Raw genomic sequence first — 27,042 nt, forward strand, 5'->3', positions numbered from 1 at the left:
TCAGCACTGGAAAAAGGACCCACAAATGGACAGTGAATGATATTAAACTACCTCACACACCCGGTTCTTTTGTTCAGTTTACTTTTGAAATGTCAGTTAAATCTACAGGCAAGCATTTTAAGATATAAAAAAATGACTCCATGCATTTGCTTTGTTTTAATGATGATATGTAAACATATTGTGATATATTGTGGTTTAAAATGTATTACAAATATATTGTAAACTAATTAATATTAAAATATAATTTGTTACATTGTTTTTTATGTATATATCTATTTTAGGATTTTTTTTAATAATTGTACAATTTCTTGGAAGTCAACGCGATACAGAAGCGAACGTCTACGCATATAACAGACACGAGGGGGCAGTGTTGACTCTTTAAAAAGTAGCCTTTTTTTCAGCACTTAAAATGTTGCTTGGCTTCTGACATTAACAGATTTCATTTCTCTAATGCCAGGAAATGCCTCTAAAATTACTTTAAAAAAAATTCCTAAAGGCAGGCCAGTTTAGTTCATAAATACAGACTGTATTTGGTTTGAGGTGTTCTGAATAGAAGGAGTGCTTTCGCATCACAGGCCTAGTAGTTTTCGATTTTTGTTTAGGTCAGAGTAGGCCACAGGAGGCTTTTTAAGTAGAAAAGATTGTGATGTCTGATATACTGATTTTGCCGTCATTTAATATTTTGCTGAACCACAGTAACTGTACAATAAGTGTGACATAAGATCTATGTAAAGAAGCTTTTCTTTCCCTCTTCTCATTTCTAAAGATCATGATCATTCTAAAGAGAACTATGGATTTTTTTCTTAAATGTATCTGTTAATTACAATCTTTTTGGATTCTTGCATTGACATCTTATAGTCACAAAGCCGGGCGATATCATATACCATCAGGCTCCAGTATGTTTTAAGGCCCTGAGATCTTTAAGAGTTTTAATTGTTCATAAACTGTACGCTGAAATTTAAGTCAAGCCAATCTATAGAGGACCAAAATGTCCTTGATTTCAAATAATCCATTATATGTTCTTGCCAGGACAAGAAAACAGTGGCATTTCTTTTTTGAACTGAATCAGTCATTCTTCGAAGGACACAGGAGTTAAGTGGCCACTTCTGAGTATAAAAACCTCATTGAATAAAACAGGTTACAGTTCAATGTCTCATACATTATAGCTCATTGCTGAAGGACCTAAAATGTAGTCTGTGAAAACAAACTAAAAAAATGAAGGACCCTTTTCCTTCTAAACAAAAGCATATACTCTTGACAGCTCCATAGAAACTGAAAAACGGCTTATAAACTCTTCAAATCTGGTGCCATTATGTACTTTAAGTTGATGTGTCAATGAACTAAACTAAAGTCTGTGAGAATATTGCTTTTATTTGTGCGTAGAATGGAAGAATTTACAGATAGCAAATATGGCATTGCAATTAAAAGACTATTTTAGATGGATATACATAACTGAAGTAACACTGCCATGAATCTGTCTGAAAGAAATCTATTGTGAAGTCAAGGTCTCTGACAAAAACCACCTGTTGACGTGCAGGGGGTCAGTTTAAATCTGTATTTATTTGCACATTTTTTTTTTTTTTTACCTTAAAGGAAGTACTTGAACAGAGGCTGTAAAGAAAGTGTAATAACACCACATTTATGAGGTATAGTGTCCAGAAAGAAATGAACTTTTGATTATAGAGTGCATCAAAGAATTCAAACAAGCAGCACTCTAATTACTCTCTAAACCATTTTTTATTTAAAATGAAGGTTCACTCAAATTACGTTTATTGCTCAGGACAGCCATTATAATAAAGCACCCTGGCGAAGTACAGAACAGCCTACAGTATATGGAGAAATCTACAAAACTATTTGTCAAAGTGAGTGTTTTGTTTAAAAATTGAAAAAAAAAAATTCAGATCATTTTTTTTAAACAAATGTATAAATTGTGCTGTGTAAGCTTTAATTACTGACACACTCCCATGACACTACTGTATTTCACATTTTGGTGACTTGGCTAATTCGTATGAATTTGTCTCATTCGTATGCTTTTGTTCAATCACCTCACCACCCACTGATGGTTAGATTCAGTTGTGGACCTTTATGCTTACCTTTTTTCTAGAAATCATGTGTTTCTGTTAGGGTTTAAAAAAATCTATTAATCGCGATTAATCACATCCACTACAAAATTTTGTGTTTACATAATATATTTGTGTACTGTGTATATTTATATGTACATATAAACAAACACACCTACATGTATATATTTAAGAAATATTTACATGTAAATATATATATATATGTGTGTTAATATTTAAATTATTATATACAAATATATTACACATATTTCTTAAATACTGTATATACATGTGTGTGTATTTATACATATATTTAAATATATACAGTACACACACACACACATTTATTTTACTTTTATTTGGGATGCGATTAATCGATTTGACAGCACTAGTTTCTGTACGAATCACATCATACAAAATTGTGCATTAATGCCTTTTTTCTGTTTTTTAACAAGGTGGAAACACTGTTAAACAGGCATTTTGCAAACATGACTCCCATTCCTGAAACCACCATAGAGTAATTTCCTCCATTCATAAATGTGCCAATCTCTGCCTTTATATGGAGTCTGGTTTTATTGTTAACTGTAAAAAAAATGTAAATGCAATTTTCATCACATAATATTTGACATTTTAATCTCCTAAGTAAGCATTTCAATGATGAATTAGCCTCCCTCTGATTTAAAAGAGAAGAATGCTTAAGCACAAGGTCGCTCCCGTAATATTTCATCCGCAAGGAACACAACACAGACATTTTTTTGAAATAAACATACTTTTTATTGGGTGACTGTTTGGCTGTTAGTACTTGGCATCGATTGAAATACAGTTGCAAATCTTTTTGGATGTGCATATGGCAAGAGCAGAGACAATGTATCCATTGACTAAAAACAACCCAGTAGGTATAGTTTGTGAGTTTACACGGTGAGTGAAAGTCCATGTCAGCTCTAGGACCGAGCAGCCATCTTAGATCTAAGTGAATGACTAGGTGACTTTCAAGCATTTAAAGCACAGAATCTAGCAAACAGTGAAATTCTTCTCAGTCCCCCCCCCCCCCCCCCCCCCAAAAAAACCCTATGAACTGGTGCATTTTCTCCTAGCTACATCCAGTTAAATAAAATAATGCTGAAAAGCCATTCAAAATCAAATTCACAGTGAATTAATAGCAAATGTCCCTCTGCAGGGAGGAGTGTCTTAATACCTCAGAAGGCATGATCAAAATCAAACTGAAAAACAAAAGAACAAAAAGATAGTGCTCTTTATGTGCTTATACAAGCATATCATAGCAATGACTACATTTTATAAAGAGGCTATACATTGTTATCATAAAAAAATAGCAAAGCTGCCAATGACCTGGTATGGTGCAAATCAAGTGAAGAACAAAAGCTAAAGTGTAAATCTGCAAAACAAGGATATTTTATTTCTAAAATTAACCCTACCAACACTCTCAAAGCAAAAAAGGTGTGCTTACTCCACAAATCTGCACGTTTGTAAAGGTGTATGTTTATGTGTGTGTGCTCTGCCCTACAAGTGCATGCACACATATCACATGTGTTGACATCACTTCCTGCTTCTACTGCCTTGCACAGCCAATGAGAGAGTGATCTCTAGTAGCTTGGGTTTTGTTATACAGCGATTATTTAAAATAGAATAAATGAACATTACCAAAAAAAAAATTCATTTGTTGGTCTCTCATGTGAATCGTGCAAAGCATATGCGGTTATTTGCAATTAACAATCACATGATCAGCAACTTCTGATTACATTGAGAAGCTTTAGCGTTTTATCCTGTGTGCATCTTGCTATTTATTTCATTTTTAATGATATTATATTGTTTGATGATATTTTATTCACAATCTGTGGTCACCCTGGCAGATGCTTGGTAGGATTTTTAGAGGGAGACTTTTGATCCATCATGTTTTTGATCCATGATCTGTGCTATTATCACAAAATTTAATTGTCCTTTGCAAGAACTATTTGGCGCTTTGTATTGCTATGCAAATTTGTGGAAAAGCAACCACATGACAGATTTTTCAAAGAACGCCATAGTTGAGTTACATGCTGCCTTTCAAATAATACAAATGTTCAGTTATCATCACCTTGATTAATACATTTCCATAGCAGCCTTATAATTTTGCAGCTGAAGCTCTGACCCACAGACTTCACATTGGCAGAATAGCATGATGGGATAAGTGGGAATAAAATGTGGAACGTCACATTGCAATACCTTTATTGCTTTCATTTTTTTTTGTTTTTCTTTTTTGTTAGTATCGCATTTGTCTCGATATCTTCCAAACCAAACTCACAACTATTGTTCTCCTCTACAGACCATGTACACAACAGTCACCACATTTCCCAAACCAAAATATACCACAAACTTCGAATTTCAAATGATAATTGCGAGTAAAGTTGTTAAGGTAAAAGGTTTTCAAGTCTTGGGATCTTTGCTGTAGTTTCTAAAAATGAAGCAAAACAAAGGCCTTTCACACAACTGCATTTGGGAACTGGAAAGTTGGGGTAATTTTGGTCTACATGGGGGTGTGGTTTGGGGTTAAGGTAAGGTTATGGTTTTGGGAATGGGATTATGGTTTAGTCTTGGAGGTTATGTTTGGGTTTGGATTAGGGTAATGTCTGAATTTAGTATCCATATGAAGGCTGGTGAGAGTGGAAGAAAGAATGTGTGCTCTTAAGGCCTGCATACACACACTGCTCATAAAGCCGCTAATGCTAAAACAACGCTAAAAATCTGTACAATATCTTTAAATACTGTATATACAGAAATAAACTTTTTCATTTGTGACATTCTCCAAAATAATCTCCTAAATAATAAAAAAAAAAGAAAAGAAAAAAAGAAATCATTGGCTTCTCTTTCTAAGGAGCAGGATTAAAGGCAACTAGCATATAGCAATGGCTATCGTTTCAAATCATGTTTCAGGTATGGCTAGCGGTTTTTCTGTCACTGCCACTTCAAACGATGATTAAGATTCACATTCAAGGATTTATGTGTTCTCATTTTGCTTAGAGCAACATACTGACCAACAATATGAAGATATGCTGAATTTTGCAACAAACAAAACGGCGCCCTCAATCTCTCTGCTGTTTAGAACTCCTTGAAATACAAAAAAGAAACAGACAAAATGTCAACATAATGAGATGTAAAAAAAAAAAACGGTTTTCCACGTAGTCCAGTAGCACTGATGGTAATTTTGTCACGGGAATCAGCACCTTTGTGATGTGTAGCTTCGTTAGGTTTCGGTACCATCCTAAATGTTTGAGATGAAGAACATACTGAGTTTCAAAACGGTCACCAGTCCAGGAAACAAAACCATCGGCTTTACCTCCTCATCATAACCTCAATGAATGAACTGGTTCTACACTGGGACTTGGAGGTAACAGACCAGAATTTAAGAGCAAAGCAGTATGTTTTGTGAGAGAACGATATTATATTTCTGCCAGAATGTGTATAGAAGACTAACATAGCTGCCTTAACCTGAACTTGTCTTGCTAAGTTATTACAGGGTGCTATTCCAAACTGCACTACTAGCAATACGCAGCTGTATTTTGGCTCTATCCATGCAGAGTTTGCATCTCTGTGCAGAAAATAGCCACTAAGACTACAAATAGACTATAATAGATGCATACAGAGAATAACAGACTGAGCCTAGATGAGTGTCGATCAGACAAAATGAACTCGACTTTGGCCAAATAGAAGACGTTTCATCTGGAGATAAGTCCAGTCGTGGACCTGGAAAATGAAGCGACCAAATAAAATAACATGAATGGCACAACTATTCAAGCAAATGTCAAACGTGGAATATTAGTTGAGACTCCAATCCTTCATCTCTCGTTCATTCTCTATTTTTAGTTTTCTCTTTCTTTTCTCTATCCTTCTACACTGCCAAACTATTTTAATCAGCATTTTGTCTTGCTTTCCAGGTAAAACATCTAAACAGCCTTTAAACAAGAAATAATGACTTTAAAATAGTCTTAATATTTTGCTTCTAAAGAATACATCTGGAATGAGCTTTTTTTGTTTATTGTTGCATGCATAAATCTAGAATTTAGCGGTTGATGTTCATAACATGAAAATAAAACCATTGGCAAATAAATGTAATTCAATATAGTACTGTTGACAAGTTTAGGGTTGGTAGATTTGTATGTTTTCAGAAGACATCTCTTATGCTCACGAAGACTGCATTTATGTGAAAAACGCCATCAAATAGCAATATTATTAAATATTAATAAAAAAAAAAATGTTTTTTACATTTTTATATTTTATCATGTAATTTATTCTTGTGAATAAGCTGAATTCAGCAGCCACTACACCAGTCTTTCATCATGTCACATGATTCTTCAGAAATCTTTTGAATATGCTATTTTGCTGCTTAAGACACATTTATTATTTTTATCCATTTTGAAAACAGTTGTGCAGCTGATGAAAGTTTGTTTGCATTTGCTTGAAATATGAATCTTTTCTGACTACTTTTAATCATTTGAAAGCGTTCTTGCTAATTACATGTATTAGTTTTTCAGAAAAAAAAATTCTAAAAACAAGTTCTGTCTTCCTTTAAGAATGTCTGGATATTTTCACTGGAAAACATAACTAAAATGCTGAGTTTCTGCAGTGTGTGGTTTACTCATCCCTCATCTTCCTCTACTGACTAAGGAAATCGATGCTAGCTTTGACACTGCGAGAGGTTGCCACATCGACAGCCATGGCTCTTATCTCAGTGTCTCCGAACTGCATGAGCGTCTGGATCTCTCTTCGTGCTGCTGGACTCTCAGTGCCGCTCACATCCAGCTTCAGTGTACCACACTTCCTCACGCCTGGGTCCGTGATGAAGCTGACCGACTCTTTTTCTGAGCAGTATACGTGAATGACGATCACCTGCTGTGACGGCTTCGCCGGTGTGTAGCTACGCTTTACCGTTTCTCCCAGTGCCACTGACTGATCGGTGGAGATGAACGTATCGAAGACGTCGGTGCACCAGCGTGTACCTTCCTTTACAAGCATCTTCTCCGGCGGGTGCTTCCCCTCTATGAAACGGTTCAGGACACCCACACCATAGGTGAGCGGAGAGCGGCGCACCTTTATGATGCTGGGATCCAGACCGAATAGCACTGCCCCTTTGAGGATGGTCAAGCCCACATCATGCGGTATAATAATTCGGCTGCGGCCCTGAAGCATATTCTGAACGGCCTGCTGCAGCAGCGGAGACTCTGCGAATCCTCCCACCAGGAAAAGGAACTTGATGTTTGTCACCTCTGGCCTTTCAAATAACTCAGCTGGAGAACATATAGAAGAATGAAAGCAGAGAGAGAAAGAGAAATGGGATTTTGAAACGTAAATGGCATTAGTCTGTCACAAAACAATTTGAGTTTACTAGCATTGGTGTCCCTGCTTGTAGTTTTTGTTTGAACAGATACAGATCACAGCTGGGCTCGACCAACATAAGAGCCGAGGGACTGAGTTCTGACCCAGTTCTGTGCGAGTATTTTGGGCAGATGGTCGAGAGTCCTCTGACTGGGCCAACGCTTGCCCTAATTGTGTCTCCCAATGGCTCATTAGTTTATACAGCTGTACACATTCTACTAAAGCCTGGAATACACTTTTGCCTTGATTTTTGCCCAATTTGCAGTCTGTAGGAGTTGGCACTAGTAGTCTGAATACTGGGCAGATAAAGGGTAGTCAGCGGACAGATTTCACAGAAAATCACATAGTATATGATGGGCACACATGAATTTAGGCCATTTTTTAATCTTGAGACTAAGATTCCATGTTTGATATTCTGGGATACCATACTATACCAATAAAATGTAATATAAATATTAGATGGGGAAACATGGGAAACTGAAATAAACAAAATAAATGCTAATTCAAAATATTGTTAAAATGTTGTTTTACTATGTCATGTTGCTGTTATGTTATGAGATTGGTATGTTGAAAGATTATGTAACTTAACTACTGTTATACAGCCTATGAACAAAATAAATAAAAGTATTCAAAAGAATATGAGTCACAATTTAGCCTAACCATACTTTTAGTGTGCAGTCTTGAATGTCTGTAAGAGAAAGATGGGAATTTATATTAGGAATACATATTCTTCTGCACCCTTAGTATGGTTTTAATCCTTTTTGCTAATCTTCCAATTAAGTATTGTTGCCATTTTATCTGATATACAAAGAAACTTAATAAACCATGTCTGATTCTAAATAATTGAAACCTTTTATTAAATACATACATGTCTCAATGGGATAAATGGCCCTTGTATCAAGAACAAATGACTTTCCATTAACACCCAAATCCAGACAAAGGACACTCACATCTCACTAAAAACTCCAGAAATCAATATAATATTATTGTTCCAGTAAAACGTTGCAATTACTCACTCAGGTGCTGTATAATGTGGTCTATAGTTGGTTTGAACAGTGCATTCATTGCATCTGGGCTCATCCTCAGCATGCCTTGTGAAGACCACTTCACAAATTCAGCACTGCAGAAGACAAATGAAAACAGAGAGAGTGAGAGTTAGAGACAGACATTAATAACAGATTATCCTCACTTGGCCTCAGTGCAGGTTAAAAGGTTTCTTCACATATGGAAGACTACTGAGAAGCTTGACATTATTGAGTTTACATGATTAGGTTTTACACTGCTTTAAAAGTCAGCCCATGTGTGCTAATAGCTGTGGTTTCCAGTAAACAGACGTGCTCAGAGATGCCTGACTTGCAGGCTTGTTGGAAAAACTGTCCCCTGTGAGACATAAGAGCTCAAAATCCATAAAATGCAAGTTAGAGTAGTCTTACTCGTGACTCGCAAATGATTATCTCATTACTGTGTTAGGAAAGAATACAAAATTGAACCATTAAACAATGCAAATAATATAACAGGCTTGCATTTTTTGAAATAATAAAAAGAAAAAACTAGATCATTTTGCCTCACTTTTGTCATATCTGATACTTTTGTTATCTTAACTATCTTAACTAGTTTTGGATGACTGGTACTTTAAGTAGTTTTCTGAGAAATGTCTCGTTTTGCTGCAATGCTAAGAAAATTGTTATCTGTCAGTGCTACTGGGTGAAAATGACATAAATTAATATTCATGACAAGCTGATAACAGTTCATAATGTGCCCCATCTCTCCCCTTTTTAGATTGTACCTATGCCCCTTGATTATGAGTGCGTTTAACACATAGTCAGCAATCACACACACAAACAAACATGGTATTCATTTAGCTGACTTGGCCATCTTTATACAGGGCCTGATGGCTTATTGAATGGCTGTGTGTATGGTATTGACAGCAGTCATGAATAGACAGATTAACTCTCCAGGGGCTGTAGGTCACACATGCCTGACCTCAAAAGAGGCAGACAACAATTACCGCAGAGGTGGAGAGTCAGCAGGACTCACAACAGTCACCAGTTTATTACTATAGAGAAAAGAATCAAATCCTGATCTACAGTATGCATAATACTATACATTTGATTATTAATATGTAACAAAATTGTATATAAATAAATAAATTATATTTATATATATTTTTTTTTTTATATATTTCATTTAGTCATTTATCAGACATAAGCGACTTTCAAATGAGGACAACAGAAGCAATCAATTGTAGTATTAAAATAATTAAAAACAGATCCAAAACTGAAAGCTAAAACTTTATAAATACTACCTATACACATTTTACACAATAACATCTGACTTAAAGAAAAAAACTCAAGTGCGTGTGTGTGAACATGTAATTTACCACAGTTTAAAGTGTTGGAAAAGCTTGAAAATGCACCTTGAAAGTGCTTGGAAAGTGCTTGAATTTGAATTTAGAAAAGGTGTAAGAACCCAAACACCTCAAAATAACAAACCACAAAACAATGCACTACACTCCACTGTGCAGAGCACGAGCGCTTCTCTGCTGTCTTCATATGTGGAAAACAGGAAGCTTCCGATAGCACATGAAGTCGTGACTATAAGCACATTGCATTCTTTTCTGTTAAAACAACAGGGAACAGTGGTTTGTTAATGTTGGTGCTTAGCCTAAATCATTTTATTGGGAGCGTTTATGTGAGCGCTGCTGCAGTCTTCAGCCCACCCCAAATGCTCTTATTGGATGATGCCTATCCCAAGCCATTACTGATCAACATCCTACCCCTCCTGTGACCCATTGTTTGTCTGTATGGGAATTCAGAGCAAGTGAGCAACGGACTTTCAAAATAATAATATTAATAATTAGAAAAAAAACTGTGTTAATGTGCAATAAAATAATTGACGCCATTAATTAATGCGTTAACTTGCCCAGCCCCAATATAAATATATATATATATATATACATATATATATAAATATATTATAGTATATAATGAAAATATTTATTACAATGGAACATATATTATTTATTAACATTTTATCCAATATAAATTCGAATTATCTGTTTACATAATGTGTGTGTGTGTGTGTACGGTGTATATATATATATATTTAAGAAATACATTTAATATATATTTATATATAATAGAAATCATATATAAATGTCACTTATTTTGGAAGTGATTAATCATGATTATTTGATTTTAAATATATAAGGATTTTTTTTTACTTTTAAACACAAAATAAAAATATATTATAATATTATAAAAAATATTAAATATATATATATATATAAATATATATAAATATAAACATATGATGTTAATTAATATTCATATTAACATTCATATTTTAATTAATATTATGAAAATGTCAAACAGAAATGCATTGTGATTATATATATATATATATATATTTATGTACTGTATATCTATACATTAGAAAAAACCCAGCTTTGACATTTTAATTTGAACTCTTTTTCTATTCCAAAAGGAAAATAAAAAAATCTTAAATTTTTCAAGCAACACAAAGGAGGGCAGATAATGACAAAACCGCCAGTTTGAAGCAAATAATCTGGGGAAGGTGCAGCTCAACGGGTGACGTTGTAGACACTCACTTGCTCTTCTTCAGCGCATGCTCTACGCTGTGTCCTCTGAATTTCTTGTAGTAGTCGATGAAAGAGAAGGGCAGGTTAATATTCAATGGATTGCTTCGGTCAGGAGCTGCAGCTCTCTTACGAGATTCAAACGCAATCATCAGATCCACCCAGGCAGCCGGACGCTTGACCTTAAACTGGTCAATGAAATCCTGTCCGAATATCTTACACAGGAGCTTCTCAAATTCATAATCTATACCGATAGACCCATACGGGCCTCCTGCAGAGAAGATGCAAAGAAAAAGATGATCTCAGATTCTTAGAAATAATGACGTTTCAGAATAACAGACCATTATTTACAGGAAATAAAAGCTTTGAGCAAAATGTTAATCGTGAGTTACAGGTCATAAGGGTTATGTCTTGTACCTGAGGCTTTGTAAAGCTCCTTCAAGTGCCCTTCCGGCATCCGAATCTGATGCACAGTAAGATCCACCGTCCCTCCTCCACAATCCACCACTACATAACGGTCACCTAGACAGCAGCAGATACAGCATTAGAGGGTCACCAGCAAAAAACAATTTCATCAGGATGGATTTAAATCTCATCTGGTGACATTTTACACTCTTTCAGGAACTCTCTGCAGTTGTGACTGAGTGCTTTTGCAAGGTGTCAGGGGAACGGTGACCTACATTCAGGGTTCACTGTCTGGTAACTCAAGTAGAAGCCTTTGGAATTAAAGTTTTATGTAGGTTCTGTAAAATATTCATAAACTTTATAAGATTATTTAAAGAGACAGTTCACCCGAAAATGGGGGGGGGGGGGGGGATTACTCTTTCATGATGTTTTTTCTTAAAAAAAAAATAAAAAAAGGCATAATGAATTTGAATTTAAATTATCTTCATTTGTATTCGACAGAAAAAAAATCGTACAGGTTTTGAACAATAATTATTTTTTTTTGTGAACTGCTTCTTTAACATTGAAAACACTGAACATTTAATGCAATTTGAATGATTTTTGAAAAACATTATTTTGCGTGAGGGTTATTCCAGCAGTGGTGAATAGGCAACCTGTGCTGATGCAATACTAATGGTTGAGCAGCTGCTAATTCAGACAGCAGAATAAGGGCAGGAATTTCACACTAATTTCACACTCGCGTCTTCTTATCCTCTCAGCAAGGGTGCATCTAGTCTCAGTAGCATTCAAGGACCAGCCAAAGTGTGTTTGCTGACTGTCCAATGCATAACGGTCACAAAAATCACAAGTTCTAATCTGATTGACTGTGAAATAATCAGTACTTTGATCATAATTAGGTAATAAACTATAAAAATACAATGATAAAAACCAGTTAATTTATTAACTGTAAGTTCCCTTAATGCTAACAATGTAAGTTCATGTAAGTTCTCCTAATTGTGAACAACTGTATTCGATCTAATGGGACATTTAAAGTAATTTTAAAATATTACTGTCATCTTATCATTTACAGTGAAAAAAACAAAAACAAAACAACAGGAAATTCATAGAATTGTGTGATACATGACATCTGATAAATGATAAATGTTTCTTCCGAGTTTTTTCTTATCAGTAATGCACATTTAGAGACATCTTATGTTGTTAAATTATGTTTATTGTCATCATGATGGTGTTTTGTATTTGTGTGTGTGACACTATGCACCTTTTATATATGTATATACCTCAGCTTGTGGAAAAGATACTTGTGATGAACTTTGATTAAACATTCGATTTTCTCTTTACCACCTATGTTTTTAAGGTGGTGGTCAGTTTGTTATAAACAAAAAAAACTGATGTATTATTTCAGTTCATGAAATACTAGAAAAAAAGAAAAAGAAAAAAAAAATTCTGTGCATCTAAAGACAGGCTAATATTCTAAACATGGTGTCTGTAACACATTCCCACACTGCTTTCTTTGTACAACTGAGATGAGACTAGTGTGCATCCTTCCTAAGAGCTTCAGATTTGAGGGTTTCTTAACTTATGACAGCAGCATTAGAAACAGCAGGAGCAAAATACTACAAGAAGAAAAAAAAATGTGTGAGAAGACAGACTCTACCTTCAGTGAGTTCAGACCAGAGCTCTCCTATGACATTCTCCACCACAAAGGTGCGGCTCTGTCGGTTACGGCGCACATGCTCCTTGGCTGGTTATTGACAGAGAGAGACAGGAAGTGTGTGTGAGAGGGAAGGCAGCGTGAAGCTGTTTTTGTGTGTGTGTGTGTGTATGTGACAGTTCTATTGGCAAGGCGACAGAATAAGAAAGGAATATGGCATGGATGTGCTTTCTTTAAGCAGGAGGATGCTGCCAAAAAAAAAAAAAATCTTCTGAAGGAATGCAAGACTTCTTTAAGTTCAGCATACATGATATTAAAATTCTGGTTAAAACTGATGAGCTCATAATTATTTTCACGTTATGCTGAAAAAAAAAACTAACACTAAAAAGTAACTTTAAACGCTAAAAATAAATATAGGCATCAACATTATAATTTACAGTATGAGCATGTATATGTATTGCTATATTTGCTACATTTACATTTAACAGTGTTCTTAACTTATGTCAAAGAGTAACTTTAAAAGGGTGTTAGATGATAGTAAAGCAACAATATTAACTAATATCATTAAACAATAAAATGACTAATATTGGAAATAACTGATATGGTAGTAATATATATTGTAAATGTTCAAACATGCAACTGTCCTCTATATGGGGGAAAATATTTTTGCACATTTTTCCTGTAATACAGACACTGTTAATCAAATGAAATGAAATAACCTGCAGTAGATTATCTGAAATAAATTAAATATTCAGTACATCTTTCCACAATTACTTCCTCTCTTTTTCACTTTCTTGAACTTCCTGACTGCAAGTGGAATGTAAAGTCTCTGTTCATTCACTGTGGAGGGGAGATTGTCCTGGTCTGATGACATCAGAGGATAATGGCCATCCTGGCAGTTGTAAACATTCCCAAACAGGAAGTGTAACCTCTAAGGAAGAGTGAACGCATGGAGACTGAGATTTCCTCCAACATACAGAAAACAATGAAATGGATCAGCAGGCATGTTTTCAGTACATGACAGCTTCTGATGGGGCGTGGGAGACAAAATCTCAGCCTAACAGTGTTTTAACCAAACAACAGACCCTCATCTGAAATTCTTGAACCACCCTGATAGCAAATTCTCAATTTATTAGCTGCATTCACAAGGAAACACAGGCTATTTTAGATTATCTAAATATCAAAGCAGTGAAAACTACATTTGTGGATTCAATAAGAGATAGTTTGGGGGAACATCATTTAGTTCAGATGAATATTGATTAGTCATTGATTCCTAAATGATATACACTCGTCCTAAAAATATACACTACTGTTCAAAAGTCTGGGTTCAGCAAATTCTTTTGGTGAAAAAGAAATTAATACTTTTTTTGAGAAAGAATACACCAATTTGATTAAAAAAAAAAAAAAAAAAGTAGACAAAATCCAAAAAATAATTACGATTACCACAAAACCATTAAAACATAACTGTTTACATCATTGATATGTTTCTTGAGCACCAAATCAGCATATCAGATTTCTGAAGAATCATGTGACATTGAAAGACTGGAGAAATGATGCTGAAAATTCAGCTTTGTATCACAGGAATACATTTTTACATTTATTTGAATAAATTTTAAATACAATCAAATAGATAATTGTTTTCCTAGACTTTCAGTTGCTTTGGATAAAAGCATTCATTCATGTTTCATATAAATGCAGCCTTGGTGAACATAAGAGACTACCTTCAAGAACATTTAGCAATATTACAGAATTGTTTTGAACATCCTTAATAAATGAAAGAACAGATGCAGATGCTCAATCATTTCTGAGAGGCATCCCTCAGAGGAGACGTTGTTATCTCTGTATCTCCTGTTGGTCTCTGATGCCCTGTACAGAGAGAGTAGATCTATGGCTGTCAGACAGATGGCCCCTCTGTGCTGCTCACAATGGGTCGCCACACACAATTGCTTCTTGTCTCAGGCTCTTACCACCAAGTAAATTGAACCACGTTTTCAATGCTCAGCATTGAATATCAAATATACAGGCTATCAGAGCTAGAATACTACTGCTGCTAAAATAATCAATACACTACTCCTTTTGTCCTTCATCCATTCTTTTCTCCCTCTCTCTATCTATAGAACAGCATATGCAGAGAGGTCAAATGCAATCTCAGACTTCCTTTCAGTGCATCATGATCCTTCATATTTCACTGCATCATAACTTTAAATTTTGCTGTTATTTTCAACTTAAAAGCACAAAAACCATCTGATCAAATTCATATTCTGTCACTCCTTTTCTGCACATGCAGAGTATTAGTTATAGATGTGCTTGCTGATGACTATAGAGCTGCTGATGTCATCAGACTGAGGTCACTGATGTCACACGAAGGTCATTGCATTTACACTAATGTAGTTTGTTATAGGAATGATAGTTGTGCTTTAGCTGTCTCAGACACATAATGGGCCAAATTACATTCTTATTATACTTAGATCTGGACAAAAAATAATCTGGGATTCTTAAATGATGACATCAGCCAATAATAATTAACATTTGAACAAATGTGGTTAAGAAACATTGTCAACATTTTTGGGTATAATTGAAATCGTTTTCTTTTCAAGGGAATGCAAGGCATGACCTCAAACAATTACATGATAATGAATAAATATGCATGCAAACGTAGTAAGAGAGAGGGAGGGAGAAATTTATGAGGCAGGGGGATTGTGAATTTGCCAAAGCTGTTTCTCATGCTGGCATCACCATTCAGCTGTGCTCCAAATGGCCGTTACCTTCTGAACAGATATCTTTTATATATAAAGCTCACTGTGCAAGTGCATGCGCTGTCAGTTTGTAATAAGGACACGAGCAGGACAATGGAGGTGAACTGGAATGGACTGGAAGACAGAGAGAGTGGTTCTGTGTTCCCGTGAGAGTGGCAGAAATACAGCAGAAAATGCTCTGCCTCTATACAAACACATTTATGACTGAATTTGATGCAATTACATTTTACTTCGGTGTGTGACAAAAACTGGCAAGGCATACCATATCATGGATGTGTTCACAGTGTATTTACTGTGGAATGTACAGTAATACACTGTAGGCTTTCTTCAACTATGGGCACTTCTGAGCCCACGCCTATATATATACATACATATATATATATATATATATATATATATATATGTGTGTATGTGTGTATATATATACATATACAGTACTGTATATATATATATACAGTTTGGACACCTTCTCATTCAAAGAGTTTTCTTTATTTTCATGACTATGAAAATTGTAGAGTCACACTGAAGGCATCAAGGGCTATTTGACCAAGAAGGAGAGTGATGGGGTGCTGCGCCAGATGACCTGGCCTCCACAGTCACCGGACCTGAACCCAATCGAGATGGTTTAGGGGTGAGCTGGACCGCAGACAGAAGGCAAAAGGGCCAACAAGTGCTAAGCATCTCTCGGGGAACTCCTTCAAGACTGTTGGAAGACCATTTCAGGTGACTACCTCTTGAAGCTCATCAAGAGAATGCCAAGAGTGTGCAAAGCAGTAATTAAAGCAAAAGGTGGCTACTTTGAAGAACCTAGACATATTTACAGTTGTTTCACACTTTTTTGTTATGTATATAATTCCATATATAATTCCACATGTGTTAATTCATAGTTTTGATGCCTTCAGTGTGAATCTACAATTTTCATAGTCATGAATAAAGAAAATTCTTTGAATGAGAAGGTGTGTCCAAACTTTTGGTCTGTACTGTATATATATATATATATATATATATATATATATATAAAATAAATAAATAATAGAGTTAAAATGCAAACATCAACCTCAGGGAAAGTAAAGGTGTCCATAGTTGAAATACCACTATGATCATGCATGGTAGCAAATATACTATGGTTCAAAAGGTTGGGACCTTCAAGATTACATGTAATTTTTGTAAGAAATTTCTTATGCTCACCAAGGCTGCATTCATTTTTATTCATAAAAAAATCTTTGATACAAATTTATTTGAAATAGAAATCTTTTGCAACATTATACATCTTTACTATTACTTTTAATCAGTTTAATGCATGGTTGCTGAATAAATGTATTAATATCGTTTTAAAAAATGATTGAAACTGTTGAACAGTAATATATATGCAATATATTTTCATATACGCAAGCAAAAACTTGATTAGGAAAGGGAAAATACATGTCTTTACTTGTCCTTACTGAATAAAAGTTTAATCTTCTCTAAAAGAAAAGTTAGGAAAGAGCAGATATATTAGACATCTAAAATGATCTTAAATTAAAAGCTATTTATCTCTTCCTCCCTCCCTCCCTCTCTCTCTCCCACTGTTTTCTGCATGCATCATCACCTTCTCTCCCTCACTGCAGTGATTGTTTAATAGACATGTTGGACTGTCCTGCAGCTCTAGTTTAGGAGTAATCCTCATTTCAGTGCTAGTTTAATCTGTTAGGATTGATTTCTATTTCAGTTTACAGCGTTGTTATTCTGATATAACCTCTCCTTTAAGAAGGAGTGGATATTGTGAAAAAAATAAAAAATAAATTAGTAGTTTTATACTGAAGAATGAGAAAAACATCTTTACAGTTCACTACTTTGCTATACATGGTAAAACATTTTTGCTAGACTGGTCTTATCATCTTTCTCACACTCGCTCTCAAAAAAAAAACCCTACAATTTAAGCATTTTTTAAGCACAAACATTTAAGTACAACAAGTGCAACAATATGAGTGTGATTTGGTTTATCCTCACAGCAGTATGCTTGTGGTGCAACTGTATCATTGTAAAAGACAGTATGGGTGGCTTACCCTGGGTCATTCCCGCCCCAACATTCTCAGTTGGGCTGTAACCATTCAGGGATGTTTTGTTGCCCAAATCCACCATTTGGTGGAGACGAAGCTTTCTGCAGTAAATGGATGCAGCCTCTGGTTCCAGAGCAATGATCAGCTGATCAGGGTTGTCACGAGAAACCAGACCAGCCTAGATGAGCACAGAGGCAAGACATTAAACAAAGTTTGAAACCCAGGCCCATCTTGACTTATATTGTACATAAAACATACAAATGATTACAAAAAAAGAAAGCTAATATGAACATTTATTCCTAGTAAACGTTAAAACTCCAAAAAAAAAATTCAACTTAAAATATGAAAAAATCTAAACGTGAATGGAAAGTTGTTAATTAATTAAACTAACATTGTATACATATTTTCTAATAAAATTATTTTAGACCATTTTGGCTAAGTATAATAAGGGCTGACATCTATATTTTTTCACTATTTTCTTACATTTCATCTTTTAATTCATTTACATTAATATATAAACAAAAAGCATGTAAATAAATAAATAGATAAATACTGTAGGACATTGCTTGAAGTGAACAACATATAAACCTATAACAGCTATTGCAGCACAACCCTAAACATCCCAACCTGAATAATAACTCACTTGCTGGGTAAAAGCATGTTTAAATGATACAAATGGCTGGTCATACAGTATATATCAAGATCATTTTACCTCACTTCAAATATAAGGAAGTGTAAAAATATAAAAGAAACACCACACACATGCTGTGCTGAGTGACACGGTTTGCTCTGAGTGCGCTGCAGGATTCAGGGAGTTAAGGGGCGACAGTGTGAGCAAAACACAGAGAGCGAGAGACAGAGGAGAGGGAATGCAGTGTCCTTTCTTTCTGTTCTCCTGATCCTGCAGATGGGAGAGCTGAGTCACTGCATGCACAAACACACACACACACACACACACACACTCCTAAGACAAGCTTTGCAGGAATTCCCACTGCAGTTGTCAGGTGTTGCAGACTCCCCTTTCTTCTCCGCCCTTTCTCCTGCTGTTCTTTCTGATTTCTCGCTGGGTATCGGCTCATTTTGTTTTTGCTTTGGATTGAGCTGAAAGAAGCTGAGGCCACACCCTGCTCTTCCTCCCTTTCTTCAGCGTGAGAGCATTCATCCTTCTGCCCACTACTGTGCTATGATTATTATAATTTGAATGCACATTATTAAAGGTAACTAATGTCTTTTCAGTGTTTAAATAATACATTACATAATTACGTTTAACCTAAGTATGTTTTATATATTGTATACATGGAATAAGCAGCAATAATAGCTTAATAGTATTTTGATTCATTTTTTAATCAAGGTTTTGTCTCATTTCTCTTTCTGTTTGACTTGCCTACTGCCTTCATTTACACCTGCACACACCTCTTCCATCCAATAGATAACATTAAAGCATTTCTTAATTGTTAACCAACCACTGCGCTAAGACTTTGCTAGTTAATAATATTCAGTGACATGTGATATTAATATCTGGTATAAATAGCTATCGGCCAAGCCACTTGTAATCAGTTCACCCGTGACTGATGTTAATGAGATACTTATGGCGTTATTTCCCTGTCAAAAGTACATTAATATAATGCGCGAGCGTGAATCTCTCTGCTCGCGCGGGGAATATAATGTGCGGAGCACGAATCTCTCTGCTCGAGCGCAGGAACTGGGCGCGCGCTCTCAGATACACGTCGCTCTTGTAAGAATTTTCTCTGGGCTCGCTAAGAGAGTATGCCTGCACTTAAAACGTGTTCAGTGCAATTGCGAATCTCTTCTCTTCACTTAAAGTAAGCGTGTATGTGCTTAGACTGCGTCCCGTGGGTTCGCGCATGGCCAAGTACTCTTCTCTTCAATTTCTTTCTTTTTGCTCTTGGCATAAACGCTGTCAAAACGGCAACAACCAATCAGAAATAGGCTTCAACGACTGACCAATAAAAAAAACGCGACATCGTACATGGAATCTTATCGGTTGATATTGAACCACACATGGAACACATGGAATAAGTTCACTGAAGTTCAATCAAGATGATACATTTGACATATTTAACATCAAAACAAATAAAACTGGTTACCTGAGATAGTTGATTCGGCGGATCCATCTCGGCTCGTCTTGATTGAACATCATGTTATGATTGATGATCAGCTGACTTTCTCAGACCACATTGCTAAAACTGTCTGATCCTGCAGATTTGCTTTATTCAACATCAAGAAGATCAAGCTCTTCCTTTCAGAACATGCTGCACAACTCCTTGTTCAAGCTCTTGTTCTGTCCAGGCTGGACTATTGCAATGCTCTCTTGGCAGGTCTTCCAACCAGTTCTATAAAACCTTTACAATTAAACGCTTTGGCAGGTGAATTCTCTCTGCTGCCTTCTGGGCGTCGTTACGCGCTCCCGGTATGTAAGACGAATCGCCATTCTAAATCTTTCATTCCTTATGCGATCAAACTTTTAAATTCCGCATAGAGCTCCTTGAGAAGGGAAAAATTGCACATGCTGATGAATACTGTGTACTGTTGTACGTTATGTGTGCGTGTGTGTGATAGACTGATGGACTTTGTTACGTGTGTGAGTAATCCGTGTGATTTGTATTATTTATTGTTATTTACATGCTGCTCTTAATCAATTGCCCCTTGTGGGATCAATAAAGTTGATTGATTGATTGATTGATCCAGAACGCGGCAGCAAGATTAATTTTTAATGAGCCAAAAATAATACATGTAACACCTCTGTTTATCAATTTGCACTAGCTTCCAGTAGCTGCTCGCATAAAATTCAAGGCATTGATGTTTGCCTACAAAACCACCACTGGCTCTGCACCCATTTACCTAAATTTGTTCCTTCAGACTTATGTGCCCTCTAGAAGCTTACATTCTGCAAGTGAACGTCACTTGATTGTGCCATCCCAAAGAAGCACAGTCACTTTTATGGACTTTTATGTTCCCTCCTGGTGGAATGACCTCCCCAAGTCAATCCGAGCAGCTGAGTCCTTAGCCATCTTCAAGAATCGGCTTAAAACCCATCTTTTCTATCTTTATTTGACCCTCTAACACTCACTATTCTAATTATATTAAAAACAAAAAATCTAACTACTTTGTCTAATATTTTTGTATTCTATTTTCTTTTCATTTATTATGCAATTGTGTGTGTGTATATGTATGTGTATGTGTATGTATATATGTATATATATATATATATATATATATGTGTGTGTGTGTGTGTGTGTGTGTGTGTGTGTATAAAGATCTCTAACACAAGCTTGCTCTATTCTTTTTTTTTATTCTATCGGTTTTCTTTTTATTTATTATATTATTTAAAAGCCCATGCTTCGTGTACTGTGTTCACCTAACTGAGACTTGTTATAGCACTTATATTATATTTGCTCTTTTTGTTGTTTTTGATTGCTTCCACTGTCCTCATTTGTAAGTCGCGTCTGATAAATGAATAAATGTAAATGTAATGTTCCATGTGCGATTCAATATCAACCAATAAGATTCCATGTACGATGTAGCGTTTTCATTGGTCAGTCGTTGAAGCCTATTTCTGATTGGTTGTTGCCGTTTTGACAGCGTTTATAGAGGGTTTTCACCTACGTCACGATTTGGTCAGTTACCCGGATGCGCGGCCATATTGGAGGTACTCGGATGTAAACAACGGCATGGATTGCACTGTTTATGTACTACTGAACACATTGTTACACTAATTTCTGAAGTCTAAACCACGGGAACAACACATGGAAGCTGCAAAATCATATAGAGAAGGACTTAAAGCAGGAAAGAGCTCAACATTTTGACAAACTTAAGGTAATATGTGGTAAAGATCTGAACGAGCTAGCTTCTCTAACTAGTCCTTACTTTTATTTCATATCCCGACATTGACTAACTTACGTTCAGATTGTCAGTCCAAAAAAAAGCACATGAAATCCGTTTCAAGCTATACATCCATATGTGGTTTAATATCCTATTCAAATCACATATCAGGAAATCCACCAGTCTGAACGCTCTTTCGCGTGGTTTATGTGACTTTCTCACGCCACGTAAAATGTAAACATCAGACGTTGTTATAGGGAACATGCTGAAAGTCGCTGCCGAAACAAGGCTGTGTTGTTGCAAAGTGCCGGACGAGCAGAAAATTATTATTTTTGAAAAGTATTTTGAAACCAGCGCGGAAAAAGAGTTGTGCAAACAGTAACTTACCAGCCTCCTACAGTTCTGCAGCTCGAGACGCAGTAACTTAGTCCAGCGCGGCCAGAGCCGCCTTAACCACTGTCCGTGTGTTGAAAAAAAAACTTAGATTAAACATACTCGCAACAGACACACCCCAAAGCGGAGACGTTACAGCGATGCCATGCGCACTGAGCGGACTTTTGCCGCTGTAGTGGACAGGACACGCACTGAAAGGTGCGTTCAGACCGGACGCGAATAGCGCGTCAGGCGCGAGTGATTTCAATGTTAAGTCAATGCAAAGACGCGTCAAATTTAAATAAGAAAACATTTATATTGCAAATGCAATACCCCTCCATCAACGCAACATCATTGCCGTGTTGTCAAAGAGCTGCGTGGACACACAAATCGGACCTGAACAGTTGCAATACAGCGTGGACATCATTTTAGATAATATTCCAAACGGATACAAAGATAATCGGATTGACAGTGTGTATGTACCCATAGTTAACTATTTTACGTCAAAAATGTAGCCATAGATAATGCTTCATTTACACATGTGGCTGATGCTGTGCCTCTCTCTACCTCAAACGCCATCTTTCATCAGTTTTTTGCACTCTTCTCTTTAACTTTCGGCAGTCTATAGAACTAGAAATGTTTTTTCTCGGTGCGACCAATGAGTACAGACCAAAACTTGACCATTTTTCAGAAGCAATAATCAGCCAAATTTGCGAGTCCATTCAGTTCAATGGCACTGTTTACGTTCAGTGCCTCCAAAATGGCCGACTTCCTGGTTGATGACGCGTTGTGAAAACCCTCTATTGCCAAGAGCAAAGAGAAAGAAATTGAAGAGAAGAGTACTTGGCCATGCGCGAAACCCACGGGACGCAGTCTAAGCACATACACGCTTACTTTAAGTGAAGAGAAGAGATTCGCGATTGCACTGAACACGTTTTAAGTGCAGGCATACTCTCTGAGCGAGCCCAGAGAAAATTCTTACATGTATCTGAGAGCGCGTGACCAGTTCCTGCGCTCGAGCAGAGAGATTTGCGCTCCGCACATTATATTCCGCGCGCGAGCAGAGAGATTCGCGCTCTGCACATTATATTCCGCGCGTGAGCAGAGAGATTGACGATAGCGCATTATATTAATGTACTTTCGCGCTACAATTATGCTCTCTTGACATTTGACAGGGAAATAACGCCATAGATACTTACATCTGTTATAAATACAGCTCAAATACATACCCTACACACACTGCTAAATTGTCCACAGATTCACACATTTTTAAATCACAATAAGATGACAGAGTTGAACAGAGAGTAAGAGATACAGATCCACATGTACGTACTGTATGCGGGGTCTCTAAGGGGTCCACCGAGGGACGGTGATAACAGACAAACAGTGGCTGTATCTAAGAGGTGAGATCACTGTCTTTCCTTTTCCTTTTCCTTTAACCCCTCTGCTTTTCCTCTCTACCCATTTACATCCTGAAATTGAACTCATTCCTGTTCTATTTTAGATGGAATTGGCAGCAAAACAGTGCTCTTTTGCCTCCTTCATTATCTCACTAACGCTAGGGGAAGTTCACAGCGCAACCCGGTGCTGCAGTACCTACAAATGTCCACTAGATTTGTACAACACATCCTTCAAACTCCTGTGAAATTTCTTTAATCATTACATACATTGAAAGCACATAAAGCACATTATACACAGAATTCTCTCCAATTACAAATCACAAACTTGATCATTAATCAAAGTGAGACATGCATTTTATTTCATATGTGGCTGTGAGAAAGAAATATTATACCTTATATGATGCCTCTCTCATAAACTGCTTAGCCGGCATTTTCCAGATGGCTGGTACTGTGATGACCCATCTGACGTCAGCATTATCAAAATCTGCCCCTGCTTGGTCACTCAGCTCCTGTATCCAATGATAAAAATCCATTTTTAACACACTGATGAAGTTTGAGGTCGGTGTGACAGTTTTTTTAAAGAAATTAATACTTTTATTCAGCAAGGAGGTATTAAATTAATCAAGTGGCAATAAAAACATTTATAATATTAGGAAAGATTGTATTTCTAATGAATGCTGTTCTTTTGAACTTCCTATACTTCACAGAACCCTGAAATAAAATTTTGCTCAATAAATAAAAAAAATGTAAAAACTAAACAGCATAAATGTTTTCAACACTAATAAGAAGAAATGCTTTCAGCATCAAATCAGCATGTTAGACTGATTCTTAAGGATCATGTGACAGTAAACACTGGACTAATTGCTGCTGAACATTTCAGCTTTGCATTACAGGAATAAATTACATTTTAAAATATATTAACATAGAAAAAAAGTTACTTTAACGTTTAATATTTATTACATGTTATTTAACATATTATAATTTCCTGTGTTTTTACTATATAAAAATTTATCTTTGATGAGTATAAGTGACCCAAAACTTCTGAATGGTAGAGTACATGTAAAAAATAATGTAAACAGACTGGTTTAAACAGAATATTGATGATTATTATGATGATGGTGATGATAATACTAAAACATACCTTAAGAGCCTGCTCCTTAAAAAAGGCCAGAGCATAAGCAAAAATATCCAGAGCTTTCACCTTTTTCCCATTGGCAGCATGTAAATCTGTATCGATGGACAGATTCTAAAGAAGATAAAATGATAACAATGCCTTTTAGCGACAAGAAGGAGCATGACATATCAATTAAAATGTATTTGTACACTTGATAGACTTACAACCACATTCACAATGAATAAAATATACTCTGCAAGGGAAATCTATTTTATATACTTATGTTAAATATCATAAATTAGAAAACTCATTAACAGTATTATTTTAGTTATACAAGCTTAGACTGGTTAACCTATTAATAATGAGTTGAAAGTTTGTTTGCATTACTTGTTCTATAAGTTATGCAGCAACCACTAATATTTAAATATATTCTGGCATTATAAGGAGGTTTGTGATCAATAATTTCCTCGATGCGTATATGTGCTTGGACTCTTAGTCCCCTCAGGTCCAACACTAACCAAAAAAAAAATCAATGCTGTATGAGTGTGTCCTTACTGCAGTGGTGTGTAGTTTCATTTTAAACTTCTCCAGGTAGAGCCATTGCTTAGACTCGGTGGGATCCAGGTCGTGGTAAAAATCTCGGGCTGCATAACCAAAACTGTGGAACTTCCTGTCTGGACTCAGTAGAATGGTGGTGGGCGTCTTCTGATTTGACACCCCTGGGTCACCACCCTCCCAGCGTCTAGCAACAAAGAGAAATCAACCAACAGGAGGGTGAGTTTGGAGCTGCCCCTTCTCCTAATAAGGTAAAAACAACTGACCTAAGATGACCTATAATATTACTCAACTCAACCGAACATCATCATCATCATCATCATCATCATTATTCATATTGAGGCCATCATAAAACCAGCACAAGCATTGTACAAAGACAGAGGCATTTAAAATATTCATGGGGTTTTACTTCCAGGATGAAGCACCTCAGTACAGACTGTCTGAGCGTACAGAGAAGCCAACATGATCATATTAGAGAACTGACTTCATACACCCGATAATAATGAAGTTATTTTATAGACCCACTAAATTTATACAATTTATGCTAAGAATTATTGGAAAGATCTCAATTAAGCGCTTCAAAAACAAAAAAAAAGTTAATTCTAAGAAACGGATATCATATGTTTACCACTTGTTTTGATATTTTGTTATGTTATGCACTAAAATGCATAAATAATCAGATGTCTAAATATATTTTGGGGGCACAGATATTTAAAAAAACAATTCAATTGGCAATTATCGTCCCAGTTGTAATAGTCCATAAGGTTTCAGTTCATCAGAGTTAACTATTTCAGTCTCTGTAAACAAACTAAAAACTACTCAGGGATTCTGTGGAATCAGGACAGACTGGGAGTCGATCTTTTCATCTCCTGTTAACCAACTCAAAGCAGCTGTCTTCTTGACTCCAAACAGATTTAGTAAAAGAGTTTTGTGAGTTTTTAAAAGGGAAGTTGTGTTTATGCAAAGATTAAGGGACAAAACTATTAGTTCAACCCAAATAACCCCAGAGCCCTTGGGCTTTTTGTGTTGTGTGTGTAAATCTCTAGCAGCAGACTAACCACAGTTCAAATTAACCAGGAACTTTTCTTTTAAAAGAACCGCAAATCTCATCTCTCATGTGTGTTCATAAAATCATGATCCTATATGAATAATATAGCCATGGACAACTTAATGCCAAGAGTGCTTGTCAGATAATGTTAAACATATCCATATAATGGCCTTCATGTTATCATGTTATTTCTTCAAATATACAGCGAGAACACCCTCTATAGTTGTACTTGTTCTGTTTAACAGAATCCTATTTCTAACTAATGTACTGTAGAAGAATCCTATTTCTAACTTTCATAATGAGTCTGATGCCTAAAATGAAGCCCACATGCCCGTTTGGGCAGGAAACACGTGACTGACTCTCCCCAGCAGGTACTCTGGAGAGTTGACCTTAGAGTCAAAGGTCACATGACCAAGTAGGTCAGGTCAGAGTAACAGAGCAGCTGTGGGTTCATCCTCATATACAATACACACAGATACACATTGATGTTACACAGTTCTGACCATTATATACACACTGGGACTGTATTATCTGATCATTTTTAATGGGGTATAAGTGCCCAGAAAAAAGGCCGCCAGAGTTGGACTGAAATAGAGACATGACCGTCTAATGGACGGATAATCATATTAAATGTCTGCAGAAGGGATGAACTACGCAGAGTAACTAATAATCCATTACCCCAGCAAAAAAAGAAAAAAAAAATATTTAAAATTATATAAACAATAAACAAATAAAACAAATATTATGATTAATAATTACTTTAAAATATATTTTTTATTAGAATTTTTCTTTTTTAATTTTACTATATTTTTATTAGATTTTTATTTTATTTTT

General features: G+C 35.9%; 1 protein-coding gene across 3 annotated transcripts in view; it reads right to left on the minus strand.

Annotated features, from left to right (window-relative positions):
- Positions 1–6,309: 6,309 nt before the first annotated feature.
- Positions 6,310–27,042, minus strand: part of hspa12a (heat shock protein 12A) — a 34,407-nt gene continuing 13,674 nt past the window's right edge. For 2 of the 3 annotated variants that reach the window (XM_059520188.1, XM_059520189.1), the window contains exons 4-12: positions 25,161–25,347; positions 24,633–24,737; positions 23,884–24,000; positions 17,883–18,054; positions 13,085–13,171; positions 11,443–11,547; positions 11,038–11,296; positions 8,444–8,547; positions 6,310–7,339 (exon numbers count right to left, since the gene is read on the minus strand). In XM_059520188.1, the coding sequence (XP_059376171.1) occupies positions 6,708–7,339; positions 8,444–8,547; positions 11,038–11,296; positions 11,443–11,547; positions 13,085–13,171; positions 17,883–18,054; positions 23,884–24,000; positions 24,633–24,737; positions 25,161–25,347 (1,768 nt within the window). In that variant the 3' untranslated portion in view covers positions 6,310–6,707. The remainder of the gene's footprint in view (positions 7,340–8,443; positions 8,548–11,037; positions 11,297–11,442; positions 11,548–13,084; positions 13,172–17,882; positions 18,055–23,883; positions 24,001–24,632; positions 24,738–25,160; positions 25,348–27,042) is intronic. The other variant, XM_059520190.1, reaches the window with a different exon arrangement.

Source organism: Carassius carassius, chromosome 32 (genome assembly GCF_963082965.1).
Source record: "Carassius carassius chromosome 32, fCarCar2.1, whole genome shotgun sequence".
Lineage (NCBI taxonomy): Eukaryota > Metazoa > Chordata > Actinopteri > Cypriniformes > Cyprinidae > Carassius > Carassius carassius.